The following is a 14,242-nucleotide window of genomic DNA, read 5'->3' as shown; positions in this document are numbered from 1 at the left end:
TTCAACCAGTTTAAAGCATTTTCAAACACAGTCAAGCAAACAGACACTGGGTCTTCTCCATCAGTCTTTGGGCAAATTAAAATCTGCTAATTAAAATGCTGGATGAAGTAAGACTTTGCACAGCTCATTTTAATTAAGTCCATGTTCCAGATTTAAGGGCTTCTCTAAAACTCCTACCCTTCAAAAAGCATCCAGTTAAGGAACCTTTCATGGAAGTTTCATGCCATGATAATAAAGACTGTGTTACGAGAGGTCATTTCCCAGGAATGAGTGATAACCGTTGATTCTCTGAATTCTTTTCTCAGATCATAGAAAGAACTGAGTCTCTGAAGAAAAGGTGAGTCTTTGTCTGTGTGTCATTACAGATTTAAAAGTTTATTTTAACAGTTGGTTTGACTGACCACTGTGTTAAATCAGAACTGCAGAAAATTGTTCTCCTAAGGGTTTGAATCGAATGTTCAGATTCTGTCTGTTTCCAGTGCTGCTCCACCTCTTGGAAACACTCCTAGGAATAAAAAATCAAATTTAGTTGTGCAATAGAGTTGAACAGACACACAGCTTAAATAAAACATAACTCACTCTTTCCAAAGTTTCCTCTCTGGTGTGTTTAGTTCACGGGCAGCAAACATATGTTGCTTGCATCTGTAGTTTGATTTATAGCAGAAATATACTTTGACCGTGACTTAACTGAACAGTTATCCATTCCTCTACAGCACCAACAGTATAAAGAAGACTCTGCCACCGATCGCTGTTTCCAAGATTGACAAGAAACTGGAGCAGTACACTCATGCTCTGGAGGTAAAAGCACCTTCTTTTTTTTTATGTTTTTTTTCCTTTCATTGACTTAAGGGGGGTGAAGATTTTGCCTTAAACATTGCAGGAATTTGTTGCTAAACAAGTGTTCTTATCCCCCCCCCCCACACACTTCTGAATCTCACTGTATGTTGCACAGGTCTCCTCAAAGGAAGGCAGATCAAGTAACCAGGTGCTGACGGACCTGATGAATCCCACTGAACCTGTATCCTCCAAGAAGAACCTGTTTGAGGCCGGAGAAGCCTGGAACCAAAACATCGTCTCAATGACACCATCTAAGGTTAACGATAAACAGTTATATGCAGGAAGTGTTCAGGAAGTTTCATTTTGATGTAGTTTAATTGTTAATGTCCACTGGAAGAAACATTTGTTCATTATTTTAATAGAGAACAAGCATAGAGCCTTTGCAGAACAGTGTTGTGTTAGACTAAACAGCATCTGTGAGAGACCTGAGCAGCTCTTGAACAGCGACTTCCATAATGTGCCTTAACCCAGTGATTCCCAACCAGGCGTACTTGTAACCAGTGGTTATCCTCTGCAGGGGGATACATGGAAAAAGGGGAGTGAAGGGAGTTTGTTACAACGAATTGCTCCTGTATTTGAGCAGAGAAGTTAAAGGTGAAAGCGCAAAAGCACAAGATTAATGGTTGTCCATCGTCTATGACACCAGTTCTACCAGTGGTACTGTTACAAATGCACATTATACCAAACCGAGTGAAATATCGAGGCAAAGGCGTTGAACAACTTCTAGTTTTAATCCTGATACACAGAAAGAGTTCGCTTGTTTTGGTGAGCACAACTGCTGTCCTGCATCACGGACAATTCCAGATTTTCTGAAGAGTATCTATAGAAATACTGTAAAACAAATATTTAGGGAACATGAAGTAGAAGTCATTGTTCTTTGCTGAGGCGCACAGATCTAGGAATCTGTTTGTTGCCGTGATGATGAATATTTCTTCTTTTCTGTCTCAGGATGCAGATGCTTTAAAAGTCGGCGTGGCTGATCTCATCAATCAGTGGGTGAGAGGAAGTGAAGATGGGAGCAGGTGCAGCTCGCCCTGCAAACCAGCAGTAAGTCCAGATTTTCCCCTGAATGTCAAGGACTGAAGGAAGCTTATCTCTTTACTTCACTGTCTTACTCTTGCTCTAACTCGAGATTTACAACAACTTGTATGTCTTCTGTCTTCACCTCTCTACTCGTCTAATAATGTCCTTTAATGCCATTGCTCTTTGTTTCACGCAACCACACCCCTGTCCTCTTTTCATCTGGTCTAAATCAACTCAACTCAGTTTAACTGAGCAGTCAGTGAAAGCCTGCCCCCTTGTGGCTACAGCAGCAGCAGCAGCAGCACTCATGCACATGGTGGTCATACATGCACAGACACTGTATGTTGCTATATTTGCAAACTGGTGGCGTTTTGAGCAAGACAATTTAGACACTTTATCTGCTGGAAGGAAAGGGAAGGTATAAATTCACATACCAACGTTTGCTGATTGATGCTGGGCAATATTTGCCAACTGTTTTGGCTTGTGACCATTTACAATGAGGCAATGTCTATTTGTAACAGCAGTGTAAGCGGTTATGACCTTAGCCCGGATTAAAATTATGATCAGGTCAACTAAATAGTTTTCCTTCACCATGTTTTCAGTCTGCAGAATGTTCCTAAAGAAATGAACATCCAGATAACATAATGTGGAAAATATTGTGACACAGACAGACAGATTTTAGAGGAGATCAGCCGAATCTGCAATAAAAGTGAATGTTTAAACATGCTGAAGTTGGAGTGAATGTGTCTGATAAACATGGTTTTCTCGACTAAATTTCAGGAGAGCTCCAGCGGTAAAAGATATAAGTTTGTGGTGACTGGTCACGGCAAATATGAGAAGGTTTCTGCTGACAGCGACTGCAGTGAAGATGCAAACTGCCAGCCAGGTAAAACCATCATTCACTCTGCAGGAAAACAAGCAAACATGGAAGAATGTTTTTGGGCTGTGATCATGTTAGAAATATTCAAATGTTTACACATTTATTATCATCATTAATCATTAATTATTGACTAAATCACTTCAGTTTTATCAGTAAATAAATCTACATATCTTCAATCTTCATTTAGAGACTTTATGTCACTGTATTAAAGATATTTTTTTGGGCCTTTTCAAGCTTTATTTTCGATAGAGACAGCTGAAGAGTGACAGGAATGTGGGGAGAGAGAGAGATCAGGTTGAGATTTGAACCCTGGGCCGCCGCGGCAAGGACTGAGCCTTCACACATGGGGCGGCTGCTCTACCAGCTGAGCTAAACGCCGCCCCATTGATGTCACTTTTTAAGGAAATTATTTAGCAATTATTTCAAGTGAAAGTATATATTTGTGACTTATTTTTTAAAATGTATGTCTTCAGGAACTAATGTGAATGAGTGCACCAGGCTGGTCTTTTCGCGGGATTTGTTGACAATAATTAAAACAAAGAATAACACCAGCCTTATTCTTTCCAACGAATTCTCAGCTCTTATGTTTCGCCTTTACTAATACTAACCAAAGCATGATTTTTTTTTAAAAGAGAGAAATGCCAGACACAAGTTTCACATCCAACTTTATGCATTATTGAGAATCACACAGTAAACAAAAACATGTTATAGTTCAAGCACCAGTTTCCTAAATGGGACTGTGGTTAGCTTACACGGGAAAAGCCCTCCTTACTTCAAATAAAATCCACATCATGATGGAGAAAAGCAAATAATCCAATATAGGGAAAAAACAACAACATGCTAACATCTGCTACGGCAGCAGCAGAATCCTCCAAAGCTGTGAAACGTCACGCTCATCTATCTGTCCTCTTTCCCCAGCTATCAAGCTACCTTTAGTCTGTCTTACTACAGCAGGCCTCATCATCCTCGTCATCATGATCACTTAATGGCACTCACTTCTACTACGTCCTAGTTACAATCTCAAATCAGACATCAGTCCTGGACGATCCACCACAAGGCAGAAAATTATTACCCACCATCCTACCTGGAAATATTTTTAATTATATCACTGATGATGTTAGATGAAAAGTGAACAGTTTGCGAACAGTAAACACCGGCGATTTGGCGATTTAAATATGATGTGTTGGGGCTGAGCAATGCAAGATATTACGATCTCATATCACAGCAAAAAGCGGTTATAATGTCAATTTTCCCTCACTTTGAGAATACAGTCTGAGGTTTAAAGTTGACCACGTTCACCATTGTAGTCTCCTGTGTTAGCATACTAACGTTTGATAGCACCAAACACAAACTGAAACCTTGACCTGTTCATGGCGCTAGATGAAAAGTCAAGGGATCACCAAAGTCAGCAAGTTTCATCCTCTGGGGACTATGAATGTTTGTACAAAATGTAACAACAGCAGTGGACCAACTGACCCAACGTTGCCATCCCAAGAATCACTAGAAACCACGAGACATTACCTCTAAGCCTAAGCAGATACTAAACAATCATTTATTGGCATCAGAAGTTAAGTCTTAGGATATTTTTTGTTCACATTGTTCAGCCCCATTTTTTGTTCACATTGTGTCTGTGTGGTTGTAATTTCCTGCCCTCGGACATCTGCCTCTTCATTTCCATCCATAACTGACTTGCAGAAACCTAGATCCGTTCCGACTGGACCTTTTACCCTTCAGTAACTCACTATGTTTTCCTTCTTTCAAAATCCATCTGCCCTGTTATTCCAGGAATGTAAAAGCCCTATTTATCACAGAGATTAAAAACTGCCTAACAGCGGTGTACACTAAAAGCCTTTAATTAAAAAAATAGAAAAAAATAGAGCATGACAAGTGAAACAATCTTTTATCTATCAAAGTATCTACAGTACATGCATTCAACACTACACCATCAAATGACAAAAGTTTGAAGTTTCTTCTTTTTCTATTTTTTGCTTTCTAAACTTAAAATTTTTGGCATGGTTTTAATTCCAATAATGACTCAGGTAGTTGATCAATGATACCTCAAAAATAATTTACCTCCTCACTGCACCCCAGAGAAACAGCACACGTTACTTATCAAACTCAAACATACTTTTGCATCAGTCCGAATCACATATCTGTATTTTTTGTTGAACCAAATCCTCTGGCTTTCGTGTTGAAGTCCTTTTGTTCCTCCTTCTGACATTTGCGTTTTATCAGTCCCCTTTCGAATACGGCTGCAATTTTCGAGAGTGGCTTCTCTGCTGCCTCTTTAAGCTTCCTGGCATCAAAACGGGGACTGTACAACAAAATTGGCAAGCGATTAACAAAAGAAGGAACCTCTGCTTGATTGTCTTTAGATGCCTTTTTGTCGTCTGAATCTTTCTTGTTGGCATTGATCTGTTGTATGATTCGGTCTTTGGTAGAGAACATCTGGAAGAGGAGGGCATCCCACATCTTCAGTGCCTTGGGACCTTCTTTGTTCATAGCCACTTCCTGACTGGCACATTGGTCTGCTGACAATTTATCACTACCACCTTGATCTGTTTCGCTGCCACTGGAATTGACCTGAGATTTTGATTCCAGCTGTGGAAACTGAGGTTCCTCTGGCTCAACAACCATGTGTTTCTTGAGCCGTGTCCATCCACTGAGCTTACCCTTGAGGCCTTTGGGCTTCTGGGCTGCTTTGGGCTCAGCAGATGAAGGGGGTGCCTCTGTTTTAGCTGCTTTCTCGTCAGTTGAAGATGCAGTTGATGTCGCTGACTTCGTGGAGGGTTCGACAGCCAGGGCTTCCTTCGGTGCTGCTGTAGCTTTGGTCCTGTTGTCTTTGAGTCCAGTTTTTTGCTGAGATGGCGGTGATGTTCCTCTGTTTGGGGATGGAGCTTTGACTGAGACTGAAGCCTGAGGCAAAGAGGCAGGAGTGGCAGAGTCAATCACAGCGGCTTTAACTATGGATGGTTTCATGACTGTATCTGTTGTTGGCTTTGCAGGGGAAATGTTCTCTAGTGGCAGCTCTGTCGAAGGCTGAACATTACTGGTGTGTGAGCTAATCTGGACCGGATCAGGAGGAGATAAATCATCTTTTACGACTGAGGGTTTTGTTTCTACACTGACAGAGGAAGGTCTTGGGTCTAACTGCTTAATGGGAAGTTGTGCTTTTAGAGTAAGATTACTGGGTAAAACAGGTTCAGGAGAAATAATGAGAGGGCTACTTTCAGTGTTCAGTGGGGAGAGTATTCCTTCCTTACTAGAATTTGTTACTACATTTGTTTTTATCTTGTGAGTTTGGGAATGTAATTTTTCCTCAGAACTGTTTGTCAGGACTGGAGTGTCCTTAGCTGGGACTGGTTTAATTTCTGGTTTTGAGATATTCTCTTTGATTGTCTTAACAGAGGATTGAATTGTGCTAGTAGGAGTTTTATTTCGAATAGGAACAATGGGAGGTTTCATCTGCTCTTTCATAATGACTGGCGAGGGTTTCGTTTCTGTTGTATGGTTCAAAGACAAGGGAGTTTGAGAGGACTGGGGCAAGGTTGGAGTACAGGTTCGAATTGGTGCATCACATACTCTTGGCTCTGGTAGAGAGGAGGCTCTTACTATAGGAGGGCTAAGTGAGGCTATAGCGTCTCTGGTGTCTTCAGCAAGAGGGTAAATATTTGTAGCAGTGTGATTATTTATTTGAGTGTGTGAGACAGTTTGAGCATTTACAGTGTTAATACTAATTCCTATAGATGTCTTTGTTTCAGTGACAGATTGCCTAAACTGTTTCACTCCAGTTTGAGCATTATCTCCAGACATGAATTGACTTGCAATTGCTTGGTGTTCTACACTCGTACTAGATACATTAGCCATGGCATAACCAGAAGAGGAGGAAGTTGTTGTGCCAGTCTTAGATGTTACATAATTTTTAGTTCTCATAGGAGGACTCGGTGAAGATTTATTGACTATAATTGGCTGAATGAAAGGGAATTGCTCTTTTATCGCAGTCGTTTTATCAGTAATTTGTGGTGCGGATGATCTGGGCTCAGGAAGAATGTTGGCAACTGGTGGTTTTGAGTTTGTGGAAATTCTTGTTTGAGCACCAGAAGTACAAGCAGTTTTTGCATCAGTGGATGGCTGCATTGCAGACTGGCTCTCAGATCTGTCTGATCTCAGCCGAGGGCTTTTTGGTGGGAGATGCCTCATGATGGTCTCATGAGGGCTTGATGGCATAGTACTTTTATTAACCTGCACAGTATTAAATGATGGTTTAATGCTAACTGTTGGGTCTGCCATCATAGACAAAATGGCTTCTGGTACCTTGGTGTCAGCAACAGGAATACCTTGAACATTGTTGCCCAAATTAAATTTGTTTGATTGAGCAGTTTCAAAACCATGTTGAACAGCTACTACACCTCCAGGTTGTCCAGGTGAAACCACATCTGTCAAGGACTTGCTTGCAGTTAGCAATCCTGCAGACAGATTGTTGGACAGTTTGGTTTCACTGCTAGGTGTGTTCATTACTATGTTTCCTTTTGTGGGATTAGAAGCTGGTCTTGTTTCAAAAGCACATTTTGTTTGAATGTTTTCTGCTGTACCAGATATAATCGGAGGATGCTCTGTTGGTGTTATACCAGTCAATAAACCTAATCTCCCATTGGCGGATTGTGGATTTAATACAGTGTCTACTATTGAGTTGCTGACTTTGTCAGTATAATAAGTGGGGATTTTTGTTTCTGTATTAACTTGGTTAGACAGTACTGTGTCTTTTGCAGGTATGTTAAAACTGGGTTGAGTTGCTTGTGTGGTCTCTACTGTAGCGCTGCTTGAATTTGTGTAGAAACTTGCTACTTGAACGACTTGACCACTGGATCCTATGCTATGATGTGTCTTCATTACATTTTCACTAGCTTTGGTTGGTTTTGGGGACTCTTTTGTTGGCATGCTGGAGGTCATAGCTAAAGGAATTTTAATATCTGAATAGCTGGGTGATTGGGTTGCATTGACAGCTAGATCAGGTAATTTGGTTTCTGTGGTAGGTTTTGCCAAATTTGTATTAAACGTAAGTGTATTTGGTACACTTGGTACTTTAGAAGATAGATTGTTTTCTACTGGTTTACTCGTTTTATACATTTCTGCACTGAGCTGTTGGGTGATGTTTGTGCCTTGGATGGCTGTAGATATTGTGCAGATACTATGATGTGCAGAACATACAGATGCTGTGACAGGCTCATGTGGCAAAATGGATCCTGAGGTACCAATAATTGATTCTTGAGAGAATATATTTGAGAATTGGGGCTCAGTGTTTGTTTTGTTAGGAACATGTTCTGTATAAGCAGCCAGAGAAGGAAAAATGTTACCCATATTTGTTTTATTGGGTAGCATAAACTCACTGTTCGCTTTGATAAGCTGATTAACCTCTTGCCTTTGTTTTTGTAAAACAGCATCAGTAATCACTTTACTGGGCAGTGGTGTTGAAACCCGTTTGGTGCCTTGTTGTTTTCCTAATATGAATGCACCATTTATGATGGGACCCCCTGGAAATTTAGGCTCTAACTCTATGGCAGGAGATTGAACAGCCAAGTTTTTATAGTTAGCTAGGTCTTTAACAGGCCTGACAGTTGGTTGGACAATGAAACCATTAGCTGTTGGTGGACTGACTGCATCAGACTGGACTGGCACTATTTCTATTTGTTCTGACTTGTTTTTTCCTTTTTTAGGTGTTTTCTCAGGATCGACACCTTTCTCTGTGATACCTATAACTTTTGTGCTGTGCTGTGTTTCTGCATTTGAATCTACTTTTACTAAAGGTGGGGAAGAGCTTGACAGACCATTGCTGTCAGTTAGGCATGTAGTCGTATTTTGTGCTGCCTCTATAGAAAATAGTGCCGCACTTTGTGTGTGTACCTCACCTGCTTTAGGCATTGGTATTGGAGCCTCAGTGTACGAGGCTTTTGCTGTGGATACATCACTTGTGGATTGTTGCATTGTTTTCTGTGCCAAGCCAAGGGGAAGCTCAGGTTTTATTGTGTCCATGCTAGAAGTTTTTACTGATTGTATTCCAATACTGTGAGCTTCCGACTGACTTTCCTCAAACACATCTTTGCTACATGTGACAATCTCTTCAGAATCCCTTGGAGTTGACACAGGTTGTGAAATATGAGCAGCAGAAACCTCCATTGAAGAGGGAAGATCTTGGTGTCCATTGAGATGTTTTGTTGCTTCAGACTTTGAGACATGTGATGCATCTACAGCTACATCTGACTGTGTTTTGTTTGAAGAGGTTTCATGAACCTTGGGGGGTACAGGGCTTTGATTTGATGCAATAGTCCTAATCCCACCATAGGCAACATACTCAGCTGGAGTAAGCCCATAATACATTGATCGTGATTTGGGCTTTGAGGTCGCAAATGACATTTGAGTCTCCAATAGTGATGTTAAAGATTTGCGAGCCTCGACCACAGGAGGATGATAAATGGATGACTGGGGCGTTGGTGGTGCTTGCATGGAAATTACTGCCGAAGGGTTGAGATTTGAAGTCTTTGGTACAGTGGAGAAAAATGTTGGGACCTTTGGTAGGGCTGAAGCTTCACTTTCAAAAATGTGTTCTGTTTGTAGTTTTGGGATAACTGGTTGGATTGGTGTTGGTGTAATCACAGCACGGTCAGGTGTTTTCATATTTGATGCCAAATTCTCAGGTTGCGGGTCACTATTGATTGTACTCCTTTGTGTATTTTGAATTGAGTGTATTGGTATTGGTCTAATCACAACAGAGTCAGGTGCAGTCATACTTGATGCCAAATTCTCAGGTCGCAGGTTATTGCAGGTTTGTTTGATTGATGAAATGTGATTTACATCAGTCACCTTCAAGTCTTCTGTGGCAGCTGGAGGTCTACCTATACCACTAGTTTGAACAATTGATTTTTGTCTTGGAGCCTCGTTGAGAATTGCAGTAGTTTGTAAATCTTGAGGGGAGCTTAAAGCAGAACTTGCAGCAAATAAAAGTGGGTTAGGTTTGGATATTTCGAAAAAGGGTGTCGATACACGAGCTGGTGTGCAAGAGGGAGTCTTAGGTCTTCCACATTGGGATCTGGACACAGACAGTTTCTGATCACTTTTCACCACTGACACACTTGTTTTATCCCTGTACACGGCAGATACCAATGCTCCCTGGTAGGTTGGGTTTATCACTGTGAGGTCCTGGATGGAGGGAGGCTTAGAGATTTCATAAAATGTTGCCTTTGATGTGTAAATCCTGGTTTGTGCATTATCAGGCCTTGTCTCGTTCACTGCTTCAACAAGTGATATCTTTGAGGCGGTTATCTCTGGTGACATCTGACTTGTAACAAAGTTGCCATTACTGGTAGGTTTGGCAGTCCAAGACGATGCCTGGCTCTGAAGATTACCCTTTGGACTGGTGTTTGTCTCCCTCTGGCTGGAAATAAAAGGTTGTGTCTGAGTGTTTGTAACTGATAGCAGCAGTGGAATAGGAGGTAGGTCTGCAACTTGAGAAGGTGCTGGGCCTGGGCCACCGTTGAGGGCAGCTGGGGATAGGGTCAGGCTGTGAGTTGATATTTTAGTGCTGGATTGCGATACAACGACTGGAGGGACTGTTGTGACTGACCCATGGGAATTTGGTGTCGTGTTTAAATTGAAAGCAGAAGGAAGAGGTTGTACTGGAACCTGCTCAGGTGATGATTTGGGTGGTGAAGCCATGCAAGGTGGCATCATGAAAGGAGTCATGTCATCGAATAAAAAAGAAGAGCACTCGTACAGAGGAGCCACCTGCTCTTCAGAAGTCGTGGTCTGAGCTATGTAGGACTGGGTGGGGAAGCTGCCGGTTTTGTTGTAGGGACTTCTCTGCGGATGAGGGAATGCAGATGTAGAGTGATCATAGAGGGAGCCAAACGGGAGACTGGATACTGAAGAGTCTGCAACGTAGGCTGAATCGGGTGTCTTTGGTGGGCTGGATTGATCACTGTGCTCGAGGTCTGTGCTTGCTTCGTTGACAGGAGACAAACAGGAGCGAAATGGGACAGGCGTTTGAGAGAGGCTGCCCTTTTTCTTGGCCCGCTTCTTTTTGAGTTTCTGAAGCCTTGCATTGTCCTTTCCTGGTTTTGGCAGTAAGGGTGGAGGATACTGCTGGGAAAGGTCAGGATCCAGCCCGTTACTGTAGCCTACTTCCATGAGCATTTCAGACTCCTGCAAGAAAGATGAGACACATCAGTCTATCTTTAGCCAAAACATTATAAAACAGGCAAATTATCTACATCTAACATCATCATCATCAACAATCGTCTAACAGTTGGTTTCATCATATTTGTTTGACACCATAACAAATGTTTCCAACATTATTTGTAGTCACAGTTTCCCAGAAAAGCGAAAATCACAGCCAAGCTCTAATGAAATATTTCATGAAGACGTGATACCACCAGCTCCAGACGTTGATCATAAGAATTAGATTATTAAGACGTCTGGTCAGGAGGATGTTTTGATACTAGTCAGGTGGAAATGTTGAATTTTGTTCCAAAACTTTCAGACCAGAAAATACATTTTTAATGCAGCTGGCTAAATAATGTCTCTGTTGATTTTTTTTAAATTAATTTCTAATTCTGATTCAGATCAAGTATGTTTGTATGACATGATAAATATAAATTCATTTTTTTTTCTTTTTCAGCTGGACAGTACTATGAAGATTTGTGAGACATATGCTGGACTTTTGGATCATTAAAAAAAAAAACTTTGATACTGCACAAATTATAGCCACTATCGCTTCAACATTATCTGTATTTCAAGCTTTAGGTTGGGAGTGTATTTAAATCCTGTTGTAATAACACATTTCCTGTGAAACTTTGGTTTGATTTTCTGAAATCTCGAAATATTTCAATGGTAGTAAATCTTTTAATACAATGAAATAACGTCAATTAAACAGATTTCTGATGTTTGTTTGCTCAATAAAAGTTACTGTCTTAGCTTACTTTGTCATTTACGGCACTTTACTGCACTGTTGAGCTCATCGTCTTCTGCTGTGTTCCCAGTATAGTTTAAAGTATAGTATTCAGCTGCTGTGCAGATATAACCCATGCTAATGGCTCTGAGACAAGTCCACAGCTGGCTTTAGAAAACTATGAGATCTCATGACAACGGACTCATTAGCAAGTTTCAGAACTCTTAATTGAGTTCTGAAGATGCTGCATGGCTACAAGAAACGTCACTAATGGAAATAGAAAGGCATGTAAAGCTGTCGCTTATGGCGAGGCTACTTTGAAATGATGACAAACTACTTTTGAAAATAGTCTCTCAAGGAGACAGTCCGATTTAAAAACGACCTCTGCAGGAAATAAAAGTAAACCCAAAGGAAGATGATTGACATATACAGGAGGGTGACCAGGTCCATGCAGGGGGGGGGTTGCATTTAGCTAAGGTTCACAACCGAAGAAACTTCAAACGTGAGCATCAGTGAATTGGGTCATAATTTCTCAGTCATTGACTTTACAAGCAAACAATATGAAGAAGGGTCAAAGGTCAGAAGTGTGATGAACTGTCAATAAATGTGACATACATTCCTCTGGGAGGCAAAGATGTTTTAAAAAGGCAACGGCAGAAACTGAAGCTGCAGAGGGGGTTCAATTTCAACCCACATATTATGCAAAAGCTTACACAATATCTCAAAGATAATTAATATTCAAATTTGACTGACGTTTCATGACAGTTGCTTTTCTTTACTGTATAATAAACTTTTACTCGGTTATCTTGAGTGGCAACATGAGCTGAATTGTTCCCTTTCTGTCTAAATACTGGAGTATCTTTGGGTGACACTAGAAAAGGTCCACAGTCTAATTTTAGGCTGAGAGAAATAAGAGCAAACACCCTGACACCGAGCACCTGCTGCCTGCCGTCCTGCACTCACACAAACAGCCTCAGTCTGCTGGAAGTCAAATAAAAAGACCAAAAGTTGTTACAACGGCGCGGCTTAGCCTTTTTGGAGCAATGATTATCTTTAATTACTGTTGTGTTAGCACCGGTTTGATCTGAGGGAAGCAGGATAATTAGACCCTCTGGGATGTTTTCTGCAAGTTTGACAACCTCCAATATTTAAAATGTAAAAGCTGCAGTCAAAACACCTCCTGTGTGACTCTAAATTCAAACACTGTGATTCTCGGCTGGTTTTGAGCAAATATTCAACATGAATCCCTGTTGTCAAAGTGACTCCTGCAGTTGCAGTGACAAGGCCAGCTGACACATGAGATGTCCCCCTTTTAAGGCTCTGGGGTTGGATATCTGGGAAGTTTCCATTGGTGCAGCTCAAAAGAGGAAAGTATAAGATTAGCTTTGCGATAAAACTGCGACATGACCTCAATGTATCTAGCTTTGCAGAACACAATTAAACAGAATGGACGGAGAGCTCTTCATTAATCGTCATGTTGCTACATTAGGAATCCGTGCAACACTTACCTGGAGAGGATATGAGTGTTGCTGGTGTTTTGCAGGGCAGGCTGCAAAGCAAAAAGAAGGGAGGTGCAGAGATATTTTGTTTATTTGCAGCTAAAAATGGATAAAAAGACCAAGAAAAGAGTATAAATGTGCTGGTGTGAAGGTTTTGTTAATGTCTGACTCATCCTTACATCTACTATGGCACAACATGTGTGCAAAAACATGGTAAACACTGTACTGCAAGCGCTTCCTCTCACAGATATAATGTCCGATATGCATCATGCGTTTAAGATTTCAGATCGTGCACCAATCAAATCCTATGCCAAGCGGGTCAGGATCGCGCAGCAGTATCACCAGCTTGTCAAGCAACAGACACTGAGTTTGCCTGATTTACCTTCGGCGAGCGGCTGCTAGGACAAACTGCTCTCTGCTTGTTAATCCCGGCTCAGGGTGCCACATGGCCGACTCATCCTGAAGTGAACTGAAGCCTTAGGGAGCGAGCCGCAGTGCCTGTGACCACTCCAAAAATAAAACTGTTGCCTTCAGTGTGTGTTGCAGGGGCAGATGGGGGGTTTCCAGGCCACCTGAGATGGCTGGGATGCAGCCCCTACAGGCCGTCTGCAGACACCTCCACCTGAGGGAAGGTGGAGTTGTTTGCAGAGGAGTGGGGAAAAGTCCACTTTGTACGCAGAACGTGAGGCCTTTACGTGATAATCATTATCTAATCAACAAAGGTGTGTTCACTGTTTTTAAATGGAGCCCTTGAAGGTCCAATGTGCACGATTTAGTTGCATCTAGTAGTGTGGTTGCAACCTACTGAATACTGAAAACTGAATGTTTTGTAATTCTCCCTTCTTATAGTGTCTGTCGTTACTTTCCACCCTCATTAGTTTCTTCTTTTCTTGTCATTTTGCCTTCGCTTCTGTATTTAGTCTCTTTGTGTATTCACGTCTGTGTTTGTTTTCCAGTCCTGTACTGATTGACCTCTGTCCTTTTCCAGGCTCCTTTTTCCTGTTTTCCCTTTAAAGTAAAGCAGTGGCCATGAAGTTCTGAAAAATGCAAAAGACATTGTGG

The 14,242-nt window shown here is 41.4% G+C and overlaps 2 protein-coding genes across 4 annotated transcripts in view; one reads left to right on the top strand and one right to left on the bottom strand.

The window, feature by feature from the left end:
- Window positions 1-12,489, top strand: part of LOC104924480 (lymphocyte-specific protein 1-like) — a 28,414-nt gene extending 15,925 nt beyond the window's left edge. Inside the window, exons 9-14 of one of the 2 annotated variants that reach the window (XM_019257143.2) lie at window positions 306-337; window positions 714-798; window positions 953-1,093; window positions 1,786-1,884; window positions 2,641-2,746; window positions 11,412-12,488. In XM_019257143.2, coding sequence (XP_019112688.1) covers window positions 306-337; window positions 714-798; window positions 953-1,093; window positions 1,786-1,884; window positions 2,641-2,746; window positions 11,412-11,437 — 489 coding nt within the window. In that variant the 3' untranslated portion in view covers window positions 11,438-12,488. Of the gene's footprint in view, window positions 1-305; window positions 338-713; window positions 799-952; window positions 1,094-1,785; window positions 1,885-2,640; window positions 2,747-11,411 lie in introns of both variants that reach the window. The other variant, XM_019257144.2, reaches the window with a different exon arrangement.
- On the bottom strand, window positions 3,389-13,675 carry LOC109138028 (zinc finger protein jing homolog). Of its 2 annotated transcripts, XM_019257142.2 has the most exons (4): window positions 13,563-13,675; window positions 13,190-13,230; window positions 8,647-10,936; window positions 5,393-5,656 (listed from the first exon to the last, which is right to left on the bottom strand). In XM_019257142.2, exons 3-4 carry the CDS (start codon window positions 10,925-10,927, stop codon window positions 5,490-5,492), a joined length of 2,448 nt encoding a protein of 815 aa, XP_019112687.2. In that variant the 5' UTR covers window positions 10,928-10,936; window positions 13,190-13,230; window positions 13,563-13,675; the 3' UTR covers window positions 5,393-5,489. The 2 variants fall into 2 exon arrangements, with proteins under 2 accessions (XP_019112686.2, XP_019112687.2); XM_019257141.2 differs by having other exon boundaries at window positions 3,389-10,936.
- Between the last annotated feature and the right edge of the window lie 567 nt (window positions 13,676-14,242).

This window comes from Larimichthys crocea, chromosome VIII, assembly GCF_000972845.2.
Source record: "Larimichthys crocea isolate SSNF chromosome VIII, L_crocea_2.0, whole genome shotgun sequence".
Classification (NCBI taxonomy): Eukaryota; Metazoa; Chordata; class Actinopteri; family Sciaenidae; genus Larimichthys; species Larimichthys crocea.
This window is presented reverse-complemented; position numbering and strand designations above follow the sequence as displayed.